Source organism: Poecilia mexicana, unplaced genomic scaffold, assembly GCF_051168715.1.
Source record: "Poecilia mexicana isolate PSO_F unplaced genomic scaffold, ASM5116871v1 scaffold_7, whole genome shotgun sequence".
Lineage (NCBI taxonomy): Eukaryota > Metazoa > Chordata > Actinopteri > Cyprinodontiformes > Poeciliidae > Poecilia > Poecilia mexicana.
This window is the reverse complement of record NW_028263376.1, coordinates 8,152,291-8,169,945: the sequence shown is the minus strand read 5'-3', so window position 1 is coordinate 8,169,945 and position 17,655 is coordinate 8,152,291. Positions and strand designations below refer to the sequence as shown.

The window sequence follows — 17,655 nt, the reverse complement described above, 5'->3', positions numbered from 1 at the left end:
ATTAAAGTTCACACAGGTGTATTTGGTTGGATAACCATGAATGCCAGAGATTAAACCGGATTTTATGTGGGGGCATCACATCAAATGGGTCTAAATCCCAGTATACACCAGACATTTTTGAATTTGAAACAGAGTTTTCCCCAAATCAAATTTAAGACCTTTTTAAGACCATGATGAACAAAATTTAAGATGTGTATCATGACAGAAATATACAAAAGAAAATAGCATATTTTATAGAGAAGCCAAGCTTTTTTTTGCCCAGAATGCACTTAGCACCGCACGGATTGGCAACAGAAGACAAGCGTTCTCCAGCCAACTGGCAATAATTTACACTTACCACTGAGAGACGCACGCAAACAAGCTAGCTAGCCAATAAGGGTATATTAGCAGCTGGTTAGGGGTAGCCTCAACCACCTTGAGTCACATAATGTAATGAAGATGTCTGAGTGTGATTCAAACTTTTGCCTGACAAGAAAGTCTCACAAGAAAAATAAACTAAACAAGAGTAAATAGTAATGTCATGATAAATTTAAGACCTCTGATTAACATATTTAAGGCCAACTCACATTATTTTTAATGAATTGAAGATGTACTAAGGCCTTAATTTTGGATACATGAACATAAAACCTTTCAAGAATGAAAAGCCATCTATACTACTTATTGATTACACTACTTTATGTTCATATTGTCAACCTCAAATCTTCATCTCTTGTTGTGATGTAAACCTTCAAGTGGCTTGAAGGCCTGCTTCACCTTTGTTAACCTGTTAAAGCGTCTGCTGATTCATGTTTAGAGTCCCCACAGTGAAACAAAACTACAGGGTCAACTCCAGCATCGAGTACCAATCACCTCAATGCAGCACCATCAGGTACAAACTGGGACAAAGCAAACCCATCTCCCCCAACCCCCTTTAATCAGCGCTGCTCTGTTCCACAAATGGCGACACTTACAGCCAATGCAAACAACAAACTGCTTACTTGGCACATCATCTCGCTTTACTACAAACCACAGCAACATGTGCAGCGGCATGGCCATGGACTGACACCAGCTGCACGCATGCCGCCTTCGCTCTTCATCGCCCCACCTGCAGACACGTCCTTAACAATTACTGATGTGTAATATAGTAATAATTCCTTTTCAACAAGGGAAGTAGAAGGTGGATATGTTCCACTGTCCATGCCGCTCCGGTAAAGTCTCGTTTTTATTGAGAAAAGCTTTAAAAACAAACTGAAATATAAGAAGAGAATCACCAACACGGAGCGAAACGACTCGCACTGCATCACCTGATAAATAAAGCATGTGCTTGTTTGGCTGGTTTACCTGTTGGCATACAGATGTGCAGCGAGACCGACAACAGCAGGATGGATGTAAAGGATGCAGCTCCGATATTTAGCTACATGAACCCATCAGATGTTTAAAAAATTATATAAAAAATTAGCCACCTGTAGTCCAGGAAAGAAATGGGAAATGTAGAAAAAAAAAAGTAGGAAAAAAAGCCTCTGTTGTGATGCTCTCCCTGAATGAACCGGTCGACAAATGAGGAGGAGGAAGAGGCGGAGGATTAGAAGAGACAGGCCAGCATTCCAGGGATGTGATTTATAGATCCAAGTCCTCTATAAACAACATCTCCGACGTATGGACAGACAGGTTGGCCGTGTAGGATCAGAGCTGGGAGAAGAAGAAGAAGGCTACTGGAGGATGCAGGCGGCATTTAGTCCTTTGTGCGTGGTGTCAGCAAGGATTACCACTGTAGATGAGAAGGAGGAGGAGGAAACGGAGGAGGAGAGCGAGAGCGCTGCGTTCAGCCTGACGTTCCGCTGCTTTCGTATAAAACTGGGCCAGTGGGCTTTGCTCTGTGCATGCTGTATTCCATCACTGGGGGGGCGGGGAGGGCGGTGTGAGCGTGTGAAGCAGACGCGTTGCCTTTATGGGCCAATATGTGCAAAACACATGCGCATCAAGAAGCTCTGCATAAAGATGTACAGCCTCCCCCCCTTTCCTCTAGTAGCCTGTGGGGACACTATTCGCCCTACTGCCAGCCAGCGAGCAGAAGACAAGAGGGGAGGGGGGGAGGGGCGCACATTACAGGGGCATGGTCTGGATGTTTTTCCTTTTTTTTTTTTTAGGGAAAATAAAGGGGTGTGGCTGGAGGCAAATTTGATGAATGGACACCTGCCACAATTCTCAATTTCAGGCTTTAAAAAATAATAATTTTTTTATTTTTATTTTGCTACGTCCGCTGATTCCCTAAAGCACAGCCAGGGAAGAGCAAAGGGGGAGACCGTCTGCATGCTTCCCGAAGCTTTCATAGCCTTAGAATATTTACTTTAATGTGGCCACAGCTGCAAGAGACAACAATATGGTTACAAAAAAAGAAAGAAAGAAAAAGGAAAAAAAACAACAGACGACGCAGCGTTCTGCTGATCCCGGCAAACACACGTGAATCTATACAGCTGGCACTGGCAGGACAAGCATAGGCAAAAGAATGAATGGGCGCTTAGGAAATGGCTGAGACACAAGCTCATAATGAAGTTTATTACGGCACACTGCAATCTGGAGAACAAAGCGATCGCTGTCCAATGCAACAGACATGTTGGTGTGAAACACATGAAGGAAGGCCTTCAGTCCCACAGCTCTTCTCCGCTTCACGGTTAAAAATAGAAAAACATTTCAGCAGATGTCTGTCATCAGAGTCAGAGGGTAGATTAAAGGTAGAGGCTTACTGCCAAGCAAAGTACCAATGAAATGAATAAAAAGTAAAAAAAAAGTTTCAATGTAGGGAGCTGCAAGGCAGAATGACTTCCAAGGACTTTTCTAGGTCTCTAGCCTAAAAACTAAAAGCAACTCCAATGAGCTGGATAAAAACATAAATGACGTTATTTGTATAAAAATCAATGTGAAAAACCTTTTCGTTTTATAAAATTCTGAATCTTGTATGTTGTTTTTAACTTTTTTGTACAAGCGCTGGATTGTCTCTGGCTGAAACGTATGAATCAATGAAGTTGCCTTTAGCTTCCAGATGATGAAGTAAAGAGCAGATGTAAAAGTTTTTCTATACTCAAATTTCTTCTTCAAATACTTATTTACACTTGAGAAATGTTCAAATCTAATTCCAGTTACTTCATACTAGGGCTGAAACGATTCCTCGAATGATTCGAGTACCTCGATTACTAAAATTCCTCGAGGAAAATTTACCTGCCTCGAAGCTTCGTTAATTTATGTTTTATTAGTTAGCTCACCGTGTTCCGGCCGGGACTTCATTAGCGTTGCGCGGAGCTCTCACTTCCGCCTCTGAGTTGTTGACAAAAGCTAAGTCTCAGCGGCATAAAGTCCAATCTTCAAGATTGGCCCGTGGGGATTTTATTGATTGATGATAATGCCCGACTTTTTATCGTTTTTGGGGAACCAATAAGCATCCTTAAAATGACTGGGGGAATGCCTGGAGTACGGCAGCATTTCTCCTCCGGGGCTGCTGGTTGAAAGCGAACGGCGGGAAGAGCGCTGAGGTGAGCGGATAGCCTGAACAGGGCGGGCGGCTGAGTAGCTGATGCTTACCGTGTAAATGTAGCTTTACCGACGAACCGCACAATAAATTTCATATCCCGGCCTGAAGAAACGGGTGGCGGAGCGCATCGTACATGGCTGGTAGATGAGTTTCTGAGTGTGACCAGTGAAGGTGTCGTAAATATCCCGTATTGCTTCCCCCCGTGTTCGTACCCCGGTCTAACAGTTCGTCAGTCCGCTGGTCTATTTCCTCCCCTCCACCCCATCTTACGTTCGTTCATTCGCCCTCTCCTCCCACTCCAGGCGGCATTTCCCGTATTTTCAAACCCAAAGCGTGACAGGTTAGGTGGCAAGGTGAGTTTAATTAATCTATTAAACTCACTGAAGATGAATACATAAACTAAAAGCTGGATTGTAGACATTTTTATAAGCATATTTGTTAGCCTGCCTCTTTGTTATTAAATTCAATATAATTTCAGATTTTTCTATAACTTTTCTTCTGGTTAACTTAGAAAGTGAGCTATTATTGTTACAGGTTAGTTTTCTAAACTACAAAAAAGCAACTGTTAGGGATGCTCAAATATGAAAAATTGGACTGATATTGATATCTGATAGTAACACCGGTATTATGCCAGATTTACCAATATTTCATTTTATTATTATTTTTTTATCCGATTACTCGATTAATCGTAAGAATAATCGATAGATTACTCGATTACTAAAATATTCGTTTACAACAGCCCTACTTCATACTATTAATCATAGACTTAAAGTTTGATTCTGAAACAGAGACTTAAGACATTGATTAAATGCCCATTAAATATTTATTACACTATAATAAGTACAAATATTTTGACGTAAAATAAAAATGCTGCAAGTTTCCTAAAAAAGTAAGAGAAGTTAGTATCTCCATTTATGCTTCCACACATACGTCCCTGACCGTTATCCGATTTTTACTCAACTCTAAACAAAGGGCATCAAAGTGCAACGCTGTTTGTTAATGCATTTGCTGGTTGAAAACTGAAGGAGTTTTCAGTGACGATGCATTTAACAAGCAGAAAGAAAAAAACCCAAGCTTTTCCACGTCAAAGGAAAGATGACTAACTGATTGGTTTATCACCCTTAGGCAATTACAGGTGTTTCCTCCTGGTGACTGACCCAAAAATGAGCATCAAGATTAGAACTGGGTTTATATTATAAAGAGCATGACAAGCCTTTTTACAGAACAGGGCGTAGAACACAACACAATAGCACCAGGCAAAGCGCGTATCTGATGCAACAAAAATGCTAGCAAAGATATTATCTCTCAACAATGTTTTGGGTCAAACCCATAACATCCTGACAAGCAGCTAACTCCATGTTTACTGGCATCTCTCAACTCTCAGGAGCATCAGTTCTTTCTCCTGTTTTCTCACAAGGAGCCAATTCAGGCATAAAGCAGTCGTAGTCACTTGTTTTCACATTTAATGTTTTCACTTAGAATGAAAACTAACACAAAATTGTACTGATTGTAAGTTGCCTTCTTCTGTTCAGAGACAGTGCAGATATTGAAACTGTGAACTAGACTAAACTCATTCTTGATTCACTCTTGATACTAAGACAAACCAGCAGTTTTGAAAATGAAGCCTTTGCTTTTATCTTTCAACAGTCATAATGATTTTTATTATTTGGTCAATGCATGAAGTCACAGTTATGACTACAATATCGGTCTGTTTAGCTTTGCATCCACAAAGGTTTGCTTGGGTACTTTTATGGATTGGTATAATAATTCACTTGCCATGCAGTAAAACTCTCTTTACCAAGAATATGTCTACATTTTAGTTTTAGTCAAGTTGTTTCCAATTGATATGCTCTGATCAGAGATTAGCACATCAAATACTTAATAATAATAATAAACAAAATAAAATGGTAAAATTCTCTATTTATTTAAAATAACAAAACTATAAATCAGCACCAATTTTGGCATGCAAACGCATCAATCAACAGCTCGTACTTTGACATACTTTTGGAGGGGTTGATCAAAATGAAATCAACATTTGGGGTTAATGCTTTGAAAATTACTATCTTTATCAAATGACCAGCAGTACATATTTATCTTACTTCTATTTATTATAGTCCTTAAGAAAAAAAAATGTTTGTCATAATTACTATCAGCAGCTCAGAGTTTAAAGGAAACTGGTATAGCTGCTTTTAAAAGCACTTTTATATTTGTAATAATCTACACAATGTAAAGAAATTTCAGTTGTTGTCCCTGAGAGCAGAAGTAATGGTTTCTTCCTTGCTGATCGGCTTTTCACCCCCGTGTACATGTTTCATTGTGGTTCATAACACTGTCTTACCAGATTCGACCAGCATCTTCCCAAAGTTTGTAGCTGTTCTTCTGAGATTCATTCACACATTTTGCGCTCATATGCTGAACCCGTTCCAGAGATAACTTGTTTGGTAATCCTACATAAAGCGGAAATGTAGTCTCACTTTCCATTTAAAACTCTCTCACACTTTTCTTTCAAATTTGCCAAGTTCCTCCTGCTCACTGTCATTAACAAAGGGTAAACTGCAAACAAAAATGTATATTAAAATTTCCACTGCAGGTTCTACTAACTACTCTCCATCTCAGCCCATGACCATGATCCAGGCTTCATAAATAAGAACAAACAAAAAAAAACTGACAGCTGAGCAGGCCTGGGTCCTGAATGTTGAGGCGACAATCTTTGTAAATGTCAGTTTTACCCCAAATGTGATGACGATAGCCTCTGTAAAGTCCAGGATTCTCTTTGTAAAAATCTGGGCTTTTATGTGGTTTTCCCCACTTTCAGTCAGGTGACAGTCAATGCACGTCTTTGAGAAGCTCGAAGCAGAAGCATGCAGCTTGGCCAGTCCTGACAGGTATGACCCCACATGCAGCCCGCCTTCAGGCAAAGACAACACCTTTCCCATTACATCCAACTGACACTGTCAAAGGCACACGGTAAATATACCCCCTTTCAACACATAACTTAAAGTCATGAGCATTTATAACAGACAGGCGCATCTCTAAATGTATCAGCTGACGTTAGCGGTCAGAAGAAGAAACAGCTTCCACAACAATACGTCGCTATTAGGATTGTCATAGTGAGTCATTTTTTAACATTTTTAACATTTTTTAACTGAGGCAGCCCACATTTTAAACAAACTCATATTTATGCCTGCCGTAGATGCTGACACTCTGCTGTACTTCTCATCGCTTCAAAGCATTATCAGACTGTACGTAGCTGTACGCCTAAGGTTGACGCTAGCTTGCTAACTACTGTTTGGCACAGCTGCTCTGCCATAAATTCAACTTCTCTCGCAGTGTGTCCACTTACCGGCTCCTTGTCAAGAATGCTCACTTTGCAGTCAGATGAAACTCCATACTGTCGTAGACTAATAACCCCGACTTGATTTGTTTTAGGATAAATATGTATTTACAAGACTGAGAGGTTTTGCTGCACACAGCCATGACAACACGCCCATGCATTACGTCACTGTTCATGCTGCCTTCACTGGCTGCTCGTAAGAAGCACAATTATTCATGACAGCTAATTAAAAGTACCCAAATATAGATCTCCAGGTTTAGTAGAGATTTTGTTAGTAACGTTTGCGGTTTATTAGAAATATGTAAAATGAAACAGCAAATAAATGAAAATATTTGCTTTGTGTATGTTTATTGAGGTAATTAGTGTATTATTAGTTTGTTATATGATCTATAGCTTCACATCAATTGGCACCCCAAGTAAAGATGTGAGCCAAAACATTAAAAGACCAGATAAAGCTGCATTTTTGCTTATGCAGCATTATCTCACACTGGAAATTAGAGAGAAATCCGACCTCTATTTTCAGTACGTGTGTTGCGTGCAGGAAAAATCCTAAATGCAGAAACAACTTATTTTAGTAACATCACTGTAACAATAATAATAATCAGTTTTATTTATAAAGCCCTTTATGTCTCCAATTGAAATCACCTCACTGACAGCACAATGCTGGAACCCCACCTGTACAGTTTTTTTTTGCTGTTGATGATATTGTTTTGTTTTGTTTTTTTCTAGTAGACGAGCACTCATATGATAAAGTCTGAGCACAGAAAGAACAATCTCTGACCATTCTGCTTTGTGAAATGTCTCTAAGTCCTTTCTTCTCTGAAACCTTCTTCTCCTGTCTCATTTTATCCTGTCTTCATCTCACCACAGTCCTCAGAGCAGATGTCTGAGGACTGAAAAAAAGATGGAAGATGGATTGTTTGGTTTTGTTTTTGTGTTGTTTTTGTTTTTTTTGTTTTGTTTTGTTTTGTTTTGTTTTGTTTTGTTGTTTTGCTTTGTTTTGTTTTGTTTTGTTTTGTTTTGTTTTTGGTATTCTGGCACACTTCTCAAGATTTTCGTTTAAAATCTCCTGGTATTGCAAGATGTTCATAGTGCCAAGATTTCCAGAACATTTGGAAGAGAAACAGACCCAAAGCATCACAGACTCCAAAATAATAGTGGGCTTTAGGTGTTTTTCAACATATTCCTTTATATATTCATATCCAACTTACTTGAATCGTTTGCTGCCAAAAAAAAATTTCCATCAATCTATCGTAACTAAACCACACAGTTTCAGTTAAAATCCCACAAGAATTTAGCAAATAGCGTATATTTTCATGTTCTGGCATGCCTCTTATCCAAACATTTGACTTAGAGATAGCATCTACTGGTTGTCATAGAGACTCAGTGATCCCAAAATGTTTGCTGAAGTTCTCCAAATGTGAACTTTTGAGATGTTTTTGTGCCTTCCTTCGTATCCACAGTTTTCTGTCTATTACAGTGTGTGGTGGGTCTTTATCCAGCCAGTCAGTGGCATCATACATCATATTTGTACCTCAGGAAGTCATGGATTACAACTTAGTAGTTTCTAGAAACTTGGAAAAACTTTAAAACATAAAATTTAAACACTTAGTTACATTTACCCAGAATGGATTGGTAGGGGTGGCAGTACGTGAGATACAGTTTGTAAACTAAATGAACAATTTTTAGAAATATACAGTATTTCAGAGAGACAATGGTTGTCAGCTTATTCTGACCGCTTATACTGCAATAAAATAATTTATCCGTGGCCAGAGTTGATCTGGTGTTTGATGAGTCACACTAAATTATGAACATAATGGTTATAATGTCTGTTGTTTTCTGATATGTGGCTTCTACAAAATGTAGCACAAGCCACATCAGATCTCCAGTTTTTCTTCACCTTCAACACTGTCGCTTACATGGCAAGGTAAATGTATGAAACGATGTACTCTACAAAAGATTACAAAACAACTTTGAAAACCGTGTTGTTGAATAATGAATGAAAAAGGCGTCTGAGGACAGCAATATTGTAAAGAGACAGCAATTCTATGACTGCAAAAAAAAAAGTGATGCAAATACAAATATTGATCTCTTTGGGACCAAATCACTAAAACGGCTTAGATGAAATATCTGGTCGCAGATATTTCACTTAGATATTAGATATTTTAACATATAATTACTCAAACATGGAACAGCTGCCAATGTGGTGGTTCAATGCTGCCCCCTGCTGACATGTGACATGTTTTTGTTTTTCTTCTTTATTGGTAAATCTAGTTTTCAATTAAACTGCGATGCTATATTAAAATGTGTATATCCTTAAGCTTTTTATATTACCGGGTCCACTATACCTTATAAAAACAGTAATGTAGATTTGAAATGAAATGATGTTACTATCTTTTAATATCGCAATAAAGGTGTAATTTCACAAAACTGATCAACAGAAGAAAAGAGCCATGTTTTTCTCGTAAACGAGTAAGGCATGTAAGTCACGACTTTCTACAAGCTGGACAGGAAGGGCTGTTGAACTGAGCACAAGCAGGACGCCACCAAAGCCAAGATAAAATAATTAGAGCAAAGAACTCCAAAATGTTTCACTTCTAACTCTACATGCTGATGATTCAAAGGGATCATCAACATGTTTTTGGTAAATGTGAGATGTGTTTGCAGCCTTTTTGATCAGCAGTGGGTTTGACCTATGAACTCTCCATGTATTAAATAAGTTTCTCACAAAGTCATTTTTGTCTTGCTTTCTTTACTGTTCTGGGTTTTTCCCATCGTACTGCTGGATGAGCCTCTGGCAGCTTCTTGGAGTAATTTTGGTAAACCCGTCATGCCCTTTAAAAATGTCAACATTTTTTGCCGCTCATTTCAGAAGTGAATTATCAGCAGATGACATGCAGCCCAAACCATCACCGACTGGACGTCTGTCCATTCGGTGGTGTTCCTTGTGGTTGTGAAGCCCACTGATCCACTAGCTGCTTCTGGTGTGGCGCCATATTGAACAATTTTCACAGCTTTCTAATTTTGAGACACTGAATTTTTGGTTTTTAACAAGTCACAATCATTTTTGATGGAAATAAAAGCTTGAAATATTTTACTCCATGTGAAATTAATTTATGAGTTTCACTTTTTGAAATAAGTGACAAAAGCAGCTAACTTTAAAGAATATTTTAATTTTTCTTTTTTTACTTCGTAGATTAACCTGTCGATTTTCTCATCCATTTTTGAATTTCTTCAAATTAGCATATTCCAGTGATGCTTTGAGGTATTTTGTACTTGATGTTTTCAATGAAGTTCAATCTATGTGATTCCAGGTCCGTCAATAATCAAGTTTGAGAATGGCTAATAAAAGTTAATTACAAATTTCACAGGACCAGGTTACTTTGTAACAGTCCCCCACCCTCTTCACCTCCACCTAAAAAAACAAAATCAACTGATTTGTTTTTAAATTTGCCATCTCTTTCATATTGGCATTTGTTTGATATAAACTATTCTGGAATAAGCAAATGTGGCACAAAAAGTTAAAACTGGAGACATTTCTGAGGTGTGAATACTTTTCACAGCACTGATCAGATGTAAAGCAAAAAATGTGTTCAATGTTTGTAAATATTCTGAAATATGCTTTCATTTATGTATAAAAAACAACTGAAGACATTTTTGCTTTACATTTGATTTTACTGCAATTCCCAAAGTGTCAGTTCTCAATTTAGCATCTTTTGACCAAAAACGGAGACATTGGACATCAGCACAAGTGAGTTTTATTACAGTGACCTCAAATTATTTGGCTCTTGAGAAATAAAAATCACAAACACCAAATGAACTCTGAATACCATGAAAACAAAAAAAAGCATAATGTTGAGGATTATGGTTTATTATATTTGTACTGATATCAAGTACTCTACTACAAATCTGGCAGCTGCAGGTTTGCCTTTCTCTTAACAGATTAAAGATGGTTTAATACTGTCAGAAACCTGCTTTGTTTTGTCATTGAGCTAAACATCTGAGCTTACAAATTAGAGAATAAATTAAAGCCAGCACAAGCCTTTAGATTTTTTTTTTAAATAAAAAGAGGTACTATAAACTAGTGAATAATAAACAAGAGTTTATATGCGTCGAACCTAAAGGATCACAGTAGCGGCAAGCTGCCGGGAGGCGCCAGAATGATCCCAAAAACGTAGAAGAGTCCCATGAGGAGGTTGAGCTTGGCAGTTTTTTGGGGGATCTTGGCGTAGCAACGACTCCTGAACTGCTTCTCCAGAGGGAAGGCCATCGGCAGCGTGAGCAGCGGCAGAGCCATGCTGATGGTGTACCGGGTGGCGAGGATGCAAAACAGCACGTACGGGACGAAGAGCAGGAGATTGTAGAGGACGTAAGACAGCGTGGGGCCTATGAGGATGGCCAGCGTGACGATGCCGGCTTGCTTGTCCGAGTCCATGTCTCTTGTGTTGTTGCTGTGGAGGATGGCTTCTGTGTTGAGGGCCAGAGGGACGGCGTAGACCAGCGGCAGCACCGACAGGTAGCCCACCTGCACGGCGTGGGCGAACATCACCGCCAGGGGGCCGAAGGTGATGAGGATCACTATGTCTCCCAGGGCAACGTACTTAAGGCCGATACCTGGAGGACAAAAAAAAAAAAAAGGTTTGGTTTGTAGGCTGTGTGTTTAAAGGCAGTTTATGATGAAAGTTCAGTGTCGCAGGTTTGAATAACAAGAACAAGCAGACACCACCTAACAGGTCATTTTGCTTTTAAGCATCACATAATAAAGCCTGGTCATTATGATGTAGTGAACTCATCTTTACATTCCTGAGGAAGCAGATGTACCTTGGTCAAAGCCGCTGACGAATCCTACAAAAATTTGCCGAATTTGTTTTGTTTAGTAATAGTGTAAAACTTAAACCACAAGACTTTTTTTTGTGCATTTCAATTCAATATCTATAGATGAAAATTGTGTTTTATGGAATCATAATGTGAAAAGGTTTTTTGACGAGGATCTAAAATAATGGATGCACTTCCAATTAGAGCATTTATATTTTTCGTTTTGGAACAAAATCTGCAAATATGTGATGCAGAAATAAGCACCATATAAAAGTTCTACTTTATTTCATATCTTTCTGCCTCTTCCCAGCATTAATTTATTGTTTGAGTCAATATTTTTGCTTCACTATGTACTATTGAAAGTAGAATCAAAACACATTATTCCAACCATATAAATGTCTGATTATTTTGGCAACAATGAAAAACTGTTTTTCATTTCTTTTAAAGTAAAGATAGGAGAAACATTGCTCCCTGTGCTGCATAGGAAGCAATTATGAATCTCCTTTCACCGCTCAGTTTGGGCTTTCTTCCATTGAGCTGGATTTCTCTGCTAGAATTTCTACTGGGCTGATCAGCGAACAGAAGGAGAAAGTTGTGAAGGATGACACTGATTTTCTGCGTTGTTTGAAATTTAGAGTCTGACCGTAGGTGTAGCAATGGCAGCAGAGAAAGGGAAGGAAGGAATTCAGTCTGTGTTGGTCACGCTTCCAAATATTAAATAACATTAACAGCTGCCTCATTCAGATCGGCACTTTTTTCTTTGCAGAGAAGGATGTTTATGCACAGGGCAGGCAATTTCTGTGAAGCTCCTTAGCGTCAAACTGGCGCATTGCATACGTCACTGCCAAATGTTAGTGATTAGGTAAAAATTTCAAAGTTCTACACAGACGTTTCCCAAGTGCCAAGAGTCCAGACCCTCTGTACAAAGCAAAGAATAGTACAAATGGCTGGTTTTTACCAGGTTGAAAGTGTTAATAAAGCTGTGGCATGTCTGCCCCAAACCAAGTAGAAGTGTGAGAATATCATGGCCCTAAGTGAGCAGGATGCAAAAATAGGATATAACAGCAAAGAGAGACACCTCAGGTCCCTTTAAAAACTATTTCTTTAAAGTTTTTTTCTTAGAACTCTTTACCTGTAAATGTTAATAGAACTGTATTGTTTACAGCATTCTAAAAGGTTAGAATGCTGTAAACCAGTTATTATTTTATTATTATTTTAAACCAGTTATTTCTCTAATTTTAAATCTAAAAATGATTACTAATCACCCAGATATATTGTTCACATTCCTGCCATTTTACTTTAAAACTTTATTTTAAAACTAACCGTTTTGCAAAGTCCCCTACATCTAAAAGACAATTCAGGTTGGAAATCTACTCACCTCCAGTGTATAAAAAAGAGCTTGAAAGACCCCCAAAGTAAATAAGAGCGAGGTGCTCCAGCTTCAGCGTCGATAGGAAGTAGAGGAAAGTGGCGCACAGGCACCCCAAGGAATACAGCAGAGCACCAAACATGACGACGTCCTGTGGTGCCAGAATTTCATCGACAAGAGTCCTGTCGTCGCTCTTCTTGTGGTCGATTCCTTTGGAGAAGTCGTAGTAGGTGTTCACAAGATTCCCGGCGCCGTGGACCACGAGGACAGCCACGGCGCACACCATCAGGACCACCAGGTCCACAGAGCCGTCCAGCTTGTACGCCAAGGCACTGCCGAGGGCCACGGGTATGAGCGAGGCGCTGAAGCTCCACGGCCTCAGGGCCAGCACGTACGCCGCGCACTTGTGTCTGACGTCGGAGGCGACGCGGGCCATCCTAGAGACGTGGTTGGCCGTGGCAGGGTGGGGTGGCCTCGAGTTGTTGCCGTCGGTCTGCCACTGCTGGCCATTGTGACCATTCGATCCAGCCAACACGAATGTCTCTACTCTGTTGTGCCTCTGATCTTTAGCCATCTTCCTCAGCATGAGCAGGGTTAATTATTCTGGTGTTCCTGTGGGGGAAAAAATAAATAAAACTAAGCAGGAAGCTGGCATTTGATAGCGACATACGGCCTTGAACATGCTATTTGTAATTAACTAACCATTATAGTTGCTTGTTGGCTACTTGTTATCCTTCTGCATATTTTTATTTGCTACCACACCAAATGTAAAAAGTGTTCACAGCAAGACTAAAATAGCAAAAAATTATGAAGTGGAAGAAAAATGACACATTGTTTACTTTTTTTTCCTACATAAAAAATCTTCAAAGGTTTGGTGTACATTTATATTCAGAACCATATTAGTCTGTATTTCGCAAAACAACATTTTGCTGTAATTACTTTTGCAATTTGTTTTGGCATTTCCTGAAACTGAAACATTTAAATACTTAGTAAGGCATCTCACCAGATCTGGTGAGATGGATCAGATCTGACTGATCCAGGCAGACTGGATGGATCAGAACGTCAATTTTCAAATCTTGCCATGGATTGAGTCTGGACTTTAACTGGTCCATTCTAACGATGCATGTTGATCCCCTCGATTGTAGCTCTGTCGTCCAACCGGAAGGTAAACCTCTGACACGCAACACGCCTGCGACTCCATTCACACCTCAGAGCTTGTAACACGAGGGGTTTAGACATTAATGGCTAGGGAATAACAAATTTACATTATTATACAAATTGACTGCCTTACATTGTCTCAAGTATATTCAGTATTGTCCCTTGATAAAAATATAATATTTACAAACATGTGATGTGAGGGGTGTGCTCACTTTTTGTGGGATGCTGTGCATAACAGAGCCCTGTATCCGGATCAGAGTCTAGACATGCTAATAAAGGGCTGAGTTCTTTTAAAAAAAATGTTTAGAGACATTATAAATCTGAACACCAACGAGCCTTACGCGTAATGCTTTAAATTCCTATTCAAACACTTAAAGCATGTAGACCATGTCTGACACAGTTAGATAAGTGCTTTTCATAGTGATGTTCTTTACGCTCATTCTGATTGGGTCTCTTGTCGACCATGCGGGGTTCTGTTCAAAACTATATTCAGGAGAAGCCAGCTCGGACAGTCAAACGAACTGACCCTAACTGTTGAGATTATAGGATTAGAGCTAATAAGCTAGCCGCCCAGCCTTAAGAGTGGTAATTTAGAGAGGTGAATATAAGTGACGGCAGTAGTTCTTACCTGCTACGTCTTTATTATCCGACCAGAACCCGGTTTCTCTCCACTTAAAATCATATTTCTACGCTCAAAGAGCCTGGCGCTGCAAAAAGCAACGACAAAGTCTACGTGTCAACTCCGAGGATAAAGTCACTGGTTGGCTACGGAACGCTTTTTCTCCCACACGAGCGCGACGACGCGTGAGGGACAGAAGAAACTATGTCTCGCACAATGGTTCCGCCCTGAAAATATACTAATAAAATAAGACCCGGATGTGCAGGGTCGTAAATTAAAATGTACAAATTCGGTCATAATTATAAATAAATAAATAAATAAATAAATAAATAAATAAATAAGTTGTTTTTCTTTGGTTCATTAGGCGTTAATAACAGAAAGGGGAACATCATTAAGACTTTGGAGCTCAGCAGGTGGTAGGTGGCAAACAAAGTCAGTAATTGGTTTCAAGAATTTCTTAATTTATCCATAAAAATACTAAGAAACTAACTGTTACTCATAATATAATACTAATAATATCAACTGTTCTATGTGCCCTTCTGAAAATTCAACACTGTAGTTACACACATGACTAAAACTTTAAATGACAATGGGTTTTCTGACATACAAACTGACAAAAGTGGAACAAATAATGGAATATGATAAGGACTGAGATCTCAGGAGGCATGTTTGCTTTGCGACATCTTACTTAACAACACTGACTAGAATGCAAAATAAGTAACTGTTCATGCAATGTTTCTTCAACAGTCGAACAGCTATGAGAAGGTATTTGCTAATAGAGGTCAATGTCATTGCTCCCAAATTATAGTCAAGCAACAGATTATTATTTGAGTTCACTGAAGTTGAAAAGATGGACAAATATTTTTCTCCCAAGACTAAATACTTGTAAATAAATCATTGTGTAATCATTAAATACCTTGCGTCAGGTGCAACAAAGTAGAAAGTGCTGCTGATTTATATATTTTAAAAAGGTTGTTTCTTTTAATCTTTGGACAAGCTCCTGGGCAAAATGTATAAAGCAACAATAACATAAAAAAAAAGAAGAAGAACTCACTGATCCAAGCTTTACGTTCTCTAGTTTACTCTCACATGGCCTCATTGTTCTTGTTAGTCACTGGAACCTCAGTTATCCATCCAACTGCGACGAGTAGCAGACAATATATTTAGCCCAGAGTGGCAGACTTGAATCAGTCCTCAGTGAGGATAAATCCATCCATCCGTTTTCTGAACACCCTTGTCCCTTAGTGGGGTCGGGAGGGTTGCTGCTGCCTCTCCAGCTAATGTTCCGGGCGAGAAGCGGGGTCACCCTGGACAGGTCGCCAGTCTGTCGCAGTGAGGATAAATCTTTATTTTTTTTTTTGTTTTGTTTTTTCTTTTTTGTTTGTTTGAGAGATTAACTCATAAAACAATCATCAGCTGGACCTCATGTCAACCTGAACACCTATGTACATATAAGCCCAGATCTATCACTATCACTTTTTGTCTTGAATTCGTTGCTTCTACAAATTTATTTATGCAAAACCTCATTAAATTTGACCAAATAATAGTATATTGCATGGTGAAATGCTTGCCTGTTAAGCCAACGGTGACTATTAGTACAGCCGGTAATACTAGCTATTCTTAGCTAACTTTTATATTACTCTTAGTAATAGCTACTTCCTAGCTGAGTGTCCTTTCACCACATGCAGTGTGTGACTCACTGCATGTGAATAATGACACTCGCTTACCAGTTTTTGCTGGTTGTCTTTTGCTTTTGTTCTGAGGATGTTTCACACATTTTGCACCAAACTATGTTTATCTCTGAAACACCAGAACTCATCATTTCCTTCGAGAACAGTAATGATGGCTGAAAGCGTTTGCAAAGTGGGCCTTGTACTTTTGTTTTACTTCTGGGGCATTGGTTTCTTCATTGGTGAGTGGCCTTTCAGCCCATGGACTTGTTTCGCTGTGGATCATGGCACTGTCTTGCCATCTTTGGCCAGCATCTTCACAAAGTCTTTAGTTTTTGTTCAAGGGCAGATTGATACATTATGCACCTATAAGTGTCCATCTCTGGGATGCAAAAACTGTTTCCTTCCTGAAAATTATGGTGACTGGACATTCCAATGGTGTTTATACTGGTGGATAATTGTTTAAACAGATGAATGTGATACCTTCAAGCAACTGGAAATGGTACCCAAAGATGAAAGAGTCTTGTAGAGGTGCACCAGTCTCTTCTTGATATCTTGGCTGGTTTATTTAAATTTTCTCAATATCTTACGCAAGAGGGAGATGTATTTGAGGTGTTACCCACATCTTGATAAAAAATTCAGATCTCTAGCCAATTTATCAGAGTCAGGAAGTAGGGATTTGTCCTGCAGGTCATTGTGTCCTTGGGCAAGTCACTTCACATGCCTTGCCTGCTCCTGGTTAGGGGTTCTGACTCATTTTGTTTGTTTGCCCTAGTGTGACTACATTGTAGGTTACTTACCACTATCTGTGTGTAAATGTGTGCATGAAAGGGTGAATGACTGATTGCGTTGTAAATTACTTTGGAGTTCCTCAGACTTTTACATGTGACGCTCTTGTGAAAAATCGCAAATTACACGATGACCATGCAGCAATTCTGAAATTAAATATGATGCTCATGTGAAATTAAAAATCTACATACTATTACTAATGTAATAGTATAACTAATATAACTATAACTAATGTGCATTAGAAAACCATAAACTTCAAACTGTGGTATGTGAAGGCCATTTACTTCAGGTGCAACCCCCACCAATGATATGAATGATATTAATAGCAGTGGCTTGCTATGGGAGGAATAAGAGCAACTAAACATCCAGGCAGGTGAAGAAGAAGAAAAAAAAAGA

General features: G+C 39.1%; 2 protein-coding genes across 3 annotated transcripts in view; both read right to left on the bottom strand.

The window, feature by feature from the left end:
- Positions 1–7,000, bottom strand: part of mib2 (MIB E3 ubiquitin protein ligase 2) — a 51,782-nt gene extending 44,782 nt beyond the window's left edge. Inside the window, exon 1 of the mRNA XM_088006992.1 lies at positions 6,849–7,000. The gene's annotated coding sequence lies outside the window, so the exon portion shown is untranslated. The remainder of the gene's footprint in view (positions 1–6,848) is intronic.
- A 3,574-nt stretch (positions 7,001–10,574) lies between these two features.
- Positions 10,575–15,102, bottom strand: ubiad1 (UbiA prenyltransferase domain containing 1). 2 transcript variants are annotated; one of them, XM_088006990.1, is made up of 4 exons: positions 14,810–15,102; positions 14,027–14,268; positions 13,033–13,635; positions 10,575–11,453 (listed from the first exon to the last, which is right to left on the bottom strand). In XM_088006990.1, the coding sequence occupies exons 3-4, from the start codon at positions 13,607–13,609 to the stop codon at positions 10,966–10,968; spliced, it is 1,065 nt and encodes a 354-aa protein (XP_087863116.1). In that variant the 5' UTR covers positions 13,610–13,635; positions 14,027–14,268; positions 14,810–15,102; the 3' UTR covers positions 10,575–10,965. The 2 variants fall into 2 exon arrangements, with proteins under 2 accessions (XP_087863116.1, XP_014859620.1); XM_015004134.2 differs by lacking the exon at positions 14,027–14,268 and having other exon boundaries at positions 14,810–15,096.
- Positions 15,103–17,655: the final 2,553 nt, after the last annotated feature.

Bases quoted from the DNA above. Each gene is read 5' to 3' on its own strand.
- ubiad1 (XM_088006990.1), bottom strand. From the start codon at position 13,609: ATGCTGAGGAAGATGGCTAAAGATCAGAGGCACAACAGAGTAGAGACA. The intron at 11,454-13,032 runs GTGAGTAGATTT...TTTGTCCTCCAG, and splicing joins CTCTTTTTTATACACTGGAG to GTATCGGCCTTAAGTACGTT.